The sequence below is a fragment of the Esox lucius genome, chromosome 24 (assembly GCF_011004845.1).
Source record: "Esox lucius isolate fEsoLuc1 chromosome 24, fEsoLuc1.pri, whole genome shotgun sequence".
Lineage (NCBI taxonomy): Eukaryota > Metazoa > Chordata > Actinopteri > Esociformes > Esocidae > Esox > Esox lucius.
Window position 1 is genome coordinate 20,641,074 of NC_047592.1, and position 7,363 is coordinate 20,648,436.

Here is a 7,363-nt window from a genome sequence, read left to right on the forward strand (position 1 = left end):
AGTTTATAAGGTTGTTATTTTTAGCCCTTATTACATGGATTGGCTGAATTCCAGTGCAGAATGCGTGTTATTTCTTGATAACAGACCGTTGCCATGAAAAACAGCGCGTTGCTATGGACGCAGCAGGATTCTAACCAGAGACGGAACGGACTATTTTCTTTAGAGGAAGCAATACAATCAATAAATTCCTTTTGAAATCAATATTTTGTGTCAAATTATAGATTTATTTGGTAGGTAGCCATGTAATAAGCGGGATAAGGTATAGCGAGGCGGTTGTTATAGCGAATACAACCCCTTCAGGCTGATTCAAGATCCCTCCGCTTCGTCCACCCAAAAAATTGTACCGCGGAGGAGAAAAATATTTGATTTTGAAATCGAGCTTCGCACCGAGCGCACGTCAGAAACAGAGGACAGTGTGTGTGTGTGTTCATCTCTTTAGTACTGTGACTTGACTTGACTTGAAACTTATAAGGACTCGACTTGACTTGCTTAGGGTGAACCCTTGACTTGACTTGACTTGCTTGATTTATCTGAACTGTGACTTGAGACTTGACTCGAGACTTGATGGTTAAGACTTGAGACTTGCTTGGACTTGACCATGTGTGACTTGTCCCCATCTCTGCACATTGAAGGTGTAAAAAGTTCTGACATGATATATCTTTGTCACAAGAACCTGGCATTTTAACAGGGGTGTGTAGACTTTTTATATCCACCGTATAGTTATTGCATCAATGTCATTCACATGAAATTTGGCAGTGTAAAGTTCACCTTCAGTCTCGCTTGCATGGGCTCTTACTCAATCCAAGTAAGATACTAGTATCATTGGCTTGAAAGCCATTAAAACGGCCAGTGGCAAAAGCCATACAGTTCATATATGCTATTCGTGGTGGAAGTTAACTTCATACTTCATGTTAATCAGTTTAACACAAAGCTTAACTGTGTCTAGTTAAATATTCAAACTTGGAGTGATGTTAATGCACGAGAAAATGATCTAATGTTAAGACATAATTTTATAATAAGGCAGTATGTCCCAATCAATCCCAATACTGGCCTACTAGATTACTATATAATAAACTGTACGTACTTCGCCATCATCAGTACGTAGTATGCGATTTGAGAATCAGCCTTGGAAATTGGCTTAAGCCACACATCAACAAAACGGTTATCGAGCATAAAATGTTAGTGTGCTAGCTATCTAGCTAGTAAGTTAGTGTTATTATGGCATCTAAAGGACCTTACAAGATGTTTCTTGTGGAGGATCATCTTATTCCTTGGGGTGACTGTAACATTTTATACTACTAGGCAGTCAGTATTTAGCTAGCTAGCTTAGCTAACTAGGTTCCAATATTATATGCAGTGCGTTTTTAACTATTAGTTAGATAACTGCCAGTCATTCCGTAGCTAACTTGCTTTGCTTTCCTGTTTAAAATGTTAACACTTGAACTGTTTATAATTTTAATTAATACAGGCCTTTCAGACCCCCAGTATTCACCAGAGCCGAATGCCGTTTGACATCATTAGCATACGAATTGTCCCTATTAGCAACCACAGTCTCCTCCGCAGCATCACCATCCAGCCAGAGCATTAGTTCATCTACTGGGTCGTTATCAAACTATATAGAATAGTCAAAAAAAAAAATAAATAAAGAATGTTTGTTTTAAATTGTTAATGAATTAGAAAAAAACAAGAATTTGTTTGTATTGAAGGTGTTATCATACGGAAAAAACATGCAAGTGGGCGCATGTTTTAAGGGAGAAGTGGTGGCGGATGTAGGACAGCCAACAGATAAATGCTTTCTGTGGCTTGATTCATAACACACCTGTAATCAATTCAATTATTTATAATTGATTGCAACACGTCCTTTGGTTTGTCAAGAACCGATTGTGGGTGTTGACACAGTGAAAAATTGCGCAAAGCAGAAAAATGTGTATCATCTTCTATGTAATCTCTCTTAAATCCTTAATTCTGTGAGCTAACTTGCAATAAAATAATTTGTATAGTCGCCTTTAGATGGTAAATTCATGAATAAGAATGAAAATTAAATACTTTCAACATTGCTTTTAAATCGCCTGTCTATTTACATAGTTTTGGAGTAGTAACGTTCTTCATATAAGTACACGTAATGCCTAAATTGTTCCTTCATCAATACTAAGATTCTTAGATTCTTGTTACTTCCTAATTATGTGGAAAATACACTAAGTTGAGAAGTTGATTGATGCTTAATTCCTAGTAACAACACCACGATGAAATTGTTCATACATTCCTTTCCATTCATACAACATAATTACACTATTGTTACTACCTAATTACTGGGAACTACTCTCTGGTTAACGGGCTGCAATTTGAAGGGTTACCAACAGTAATTAATCAGAGTATAACACCTGTTTACACTTGCATGCAGTGTGTGGATTTAGTTATGTTACACCTAACTGCATTTGATTATAAAAGGGGAGAGGCAGGTTTTTTCCATGCTTTGTCCCTCCTTCCTTCACGAGTCTTGAGAGAGTAAGTTGATCATCACCTTCTTGAACGTACCGTACCTTTTAGCCAGACTGTGACAGCCACTTGTTCAAGGAGAACAGCAACGTCTTTTTAACTTGATCTTCTGAGATACAAAATTACAGGTACATTTACCAGCTTTGTTATCTAATGATGCATTTTAAAATACAAACTATTTTAAAATAGTAAATAAATCCATGTTTTTTTTCTATCATGTTTCAGCAATTTCAATAATGGCATAATGCTGGATTTTACTTTTGGTTTTATTTGCTCACAAGCTATTGTATCCTAACTTATTATTTCCTCTCTGTTGACATTGTTGACATTATGGAGTTTACATAAAGCACCTAGATATTATTAATGTAATAACAATTACAATAAAGTATCACATTTGTAAGTTCACCCATTCAGTGTTTGTTGTATTCTAATACATTAATTGCTAGTTGCCACAATATTGGTAGGCCTATGTTAATTCACTTTTATTTCCTATTTGTTTATATTATATTCAGTCAAACTTCAGAAGAAAAATCTATCGTCATTTGTAAGCCTTAAAAATGCAGGCTTGATGGTTCACCTTCTCGTAACGTTTGTAATTACATTTGTAAATGTTGTATCATAATTATATCCTAACATTATTTATCTCCATTAATGTAACAGGAATGGACAATAGGAGCAGAGTTGTGTACACAGTCGTCATGGTAATGGCGTGCATGGGGATGGGAGCTGAGGCACAGAACTCCACACTAGCATCGAATACAGCATCCTCAGTGAGTGGCCAGAGCTACACATCCCACCCGACCTCGCAGATACCGACATGACCTCAAAAATAAGCCTCACAAAGTGAAATGGAAAAGGAAATGGGTTTAGTCATAGAGTAGCTCTCTGGGGAGTTTTAATGAATGAACTTTACTCCGGCTTGAGTCATAGTAATTTAGCTTACAATAAGTCTGGGCAAATAGTTAGAGTCTGTATTTTATATTACAATACACCTGCTGTATTGTAATTATGGTATCAAATCATGTACTGGGTAGTGACATACAATACTGTACACCTGCTGTATTGTAAAGCCCTCTCTCTCTCTCTCTGGAGCCCTCTCTCTCTTTTGGTATCAAGGCAGGTACTGTGTAGTAACATACAATACTTTAAAATTACTATATTGATACAAAATGATATTTGCCACATGCAGGCTATTATCTACAACTTACATGGTTGGTAAAAAGTAAAAAACAAGCTGATAGAATATATGGTTTTCTGTATGGGGCACCACAGTTCAACATCACTTTTGAGTCATTGGTAAGTTATGTCCTTCTATAATTCAAATTATACATATAAAACTAAAGTGTTAAATGTACCACTTGCAGGTTGCCGTTTTAAGTCAAATAAATACCAAACACCACAACCACTAATGAGGTACTCTTTACACACAGGTAAACATCTCATCGACAAATTGTGGAACCACACAGTTCTGTGCTGCTCAGCCAGCAGGCTGTAACCCATCTGTGTCTGGATCCTGTTTCTTCGTCTCAACCAGTTTAATCTCCGGACAGAACCTTTCATTCCAGCTTCAAGGACAATCCAGTGACTACGTCGCTGTAGGGTTGTCCAGAACCATTAAAACGGTATGAAAACTGACTAGATATTAGTGTTGATTTTCTAGGAACTTAAGGATTATGATTTTATTATAAATTTTTTTTGAGTAAAATAAGAAACCCCAAAATGTACACATTCTAATAATCTTATTAATATAAAACATTCTTATTAAACATTTGTATGTATTTTTCCTCTCTCGGTAGGGACAAAATGACTACATCTATGTGTGTGCTAACATCAACAATACCGTCAATTTCCTTTCCATACTTTACAACAACGGAGTTCTGACTCTGACCGACACGGTGGGTTTGGCCAGTTAGCTGGAATTATTTTCCTTTTGATTTAATGTTTTTCTTGTATGGGGCTGATAAATTCAACAAGACATGCAAAATGGTAAACATAATTAAGATTAAGAATGGACTTGAATTCCAATTTCTTGTCAGTATTAACTGATGCTGAATTGTATAACAATTAGCATGGTTAATCTCTGATTACACACTTGTGGTCCATTTGGTATATGGGCCTGGTGAATAACAGTATATCTGACTAGATGTAAAGTTTATCCCTACTGATGTTTCTCTAATAATGTTGTTTTCCTTGTTTCCTGTAGCTGTCTTCTAACCTGGTGACTGGCTCAGTCAGTGGTCAGACCATCCAGTGCATCTTCTCTGCTTTAGTCCCCAATGCTACTTCCACCATGAGCAGCAGTACCTCCTTTTTCATTTCCATCTACGCTGGGACCCTGACTAATGGTGAAGCACTTGTCTTAACACACTCTAAAGAACAGATCTAAGAGCAGCTTCCCCTCGTCCAATCCTAACCTTATTCATAAGTTATGGAAATGCTCAGTTTACCCATGATCAGCACCTAGCAGCTGCTTCATGCCTTCAAACCCTCTGTGGACGATGCATCCCTTCTGTGTGGTCTTTCTTGAACCCTCTATTTTTCTTCTCCTTCAGGAGTCCCAGATAGTCCTAAGGCTGTCTTTATAAGCACTGCAGCCGTGGATCTGTCCAACCCCAACGCCACTGCAACCAACAGCCTCAACAGCAACAATTCTACAACAACCACAACTGGCCGTGCTTTTGGTCTACAACCCACCCTGTCTCAAGGTAACAAAACCAAAAAGTACTGCTGAAAAGATAAATGTGAAGCATGAATAGTACATATTAATAAGTACTTATTGGATACTGTATATCAAAATTATTAGCAAATATTACATTGTGAGCATTTACACAATTAGACGAAGAGAAATCATTCATGTGTTATTACCATAGTGCATAGTTTATCATTCAATATACCATAGAAAATATTTAATATTTGAGTCAGTAATATATAGTAGGGTCCAGTCATCTCAAATGTCTCTGTCTTCACAGCTCTGCTGATCCTGCTTGGTGGACTAGTTTTCATCATGCTGTAATGTGGATCTCAGTAGTACACCACTTCACATTCAGGAATCCTGGACCTCTATGGTTACTGAAGCCAACCAGGCTGGGTTCCCAAGAATGAAACTCCTTCTGAGCTGGGGTAGTAAGACATTATCCAACATAATGAATTCAGTAATATAAGATTAATGTTGTGTTTATAGTCAAGGCCTTTTAAGGTACATTTCACCATTGTTCAACTTCCTTATCTCCGGCATTACCCCAACATCAACATAAAACATAAAAGCCTTATGTTGATGTTTTGTTGAGAAAATTAATGAGATATACACCTAAGACATCCACCATGTGTAAGACATTTATTTTAGCTTTTACTCAACTTTAGTTGATGTCAAGCTATGAAGGAAGACACTTTGGTCCAAGTATGAATGTGTTTGTGTGTGCGTGGAGTGTAAATATTTGCTACATATTTGTGTCTAATGAAGCTGCAAGTTGGCATAAGCTGATACTTTTTGTGTGTGCAAGTGTGTTCGATAAAGTGTGACAAATTGTTCTTCCTGATATCCCTTTAAGTGTGTGGATTTTTTTAAACATATAATTAGGGGGAAAAAATTAAACAGGGGTGGGTAGTGTACAGAAAATCTGTCCTCAAGTAAAAGTACAGTTACTCATCCCAAAAAGTACTCATGTACGAGTAAAAGAGTAAAAAAGTACTTCAGAACTAGTAGATACATATTTTGCTCAATACATTTACGGCATTGTAACAACAAGGAAAACGCATTTAACGAACAACAAACACAAACTGTTTGACTAGGCATTTGTTTTCCAGAGTCAGCCTACAGTTATGCAGAACAGAAAAAATAAATAAATAGCAAAAATAAATAATTCTATTTATTCTATTACTAATCTGTGTGGCAAATAAGATTCTTGCAAATTAAGACCATCATACATGTTACTGGGGAAAAAAATAATATATATATTTATCTTGTGTAGTAGGCCCTAATGTTCAACACATCTTGTCAATCAAATTAGTAAGTCAGGTCTTTGGTTTTCGAATCACTGACTGCATTGCACCTAAGCCAGCTGGTTAGTAGCATTTGCTCTCAACAAAAATCTAGCTAGCTAGACTGGGTATGTTGCTGCTAATTAAAGTGTATTACTAAATAAAGTTCAAGACAAGCCCAATGAACCACTAATACAAATATACTAACAAGCTGCAGTGTTATTATACACTCACCAAAAGGATTATTAGGAACACCTGTTCAATTTCTCATTAATGCAATTATCTAATCAACCAATCACATGGCAGTTGCTTCAATGCATTTAGGGGTGTGGTCCTGGTCAAGACAATCTCCTGAAATCCAAACTGAATGTCAGAATGGGAAAGAAAGGTGATTTAAGCAATTTTGAGCGTGGCATGGTTGTTAGTGCCAGACAGGCCGGTCTGAGTATTTCACAATCTGCTCAGTTACTGGGATTTTCACACACAACCATTTCTAGGGTTTTCAAAGAATGGTGTAAAAAGGGAAAAACATCCTGTATGCGGCAGTCCTGTGGGCATCTTAACTGGACTCCCCAAAAGACTGTAAAACAGCTGCAGCTCATTCAGAATGCTGCTTTTATAATATTAACCAGGACCAAGAGAACAGAGCACATCAACCCGGTTCTTAAATGTTTGCACTGGCTTCCAGTCAGTTACAGAACAGATTTTAAAGTTGCGCTTTTAGTGTATAAATCACTGAATGGTTTTAGACAGACATTTCTGATATGTTTGAAGAATATAAACCGAGCAGGGCTCTTACATCTATGAACACAGATCAGCTAATAGAGCCCAGAGTCCAAACTAAACATGGTCAAGCTGGGTTTAGCAGTTATGATGATAATTAGGTCAG

At 36.9% G+C, this 7,363-nt stretch overlaps 1 protein-coding gene across 1 annotated transcript; it reads left to right on the forward strand.

Moving 5' to 3' along the window:
• The first annotated feature begins 2,562 nt into the window (after positions 1–2,562).
• LOC106023697 (putative ferric-chelate reductase 1) lies at positions 2,563–6,032 on the forward strand. The gene is made up of 7 exons (XM_029117301.2): positions 2,563–2,624; positions 3,157–3,266; positions 3,927–4,118; positions 4,293–4,391; positions 4,700–4,841; positions 5,049–5,201; positions 5,466–6,032. Exons 2-7 carry the CDS (start codon positions 3,159–3,161, stop codon positions 5,507–5,509), a joined length of 738 nt encoding a protein of 245 aa, XP_028973134.2. The 5' UTR covers positions 2,563–2,624; positions 3,157–3,158; the 3' UTR covers positions 5,510–6,032.
• The last annotated feature ends 1,331 nt before the right edge of the window (positions 6,033–7,363 follow it).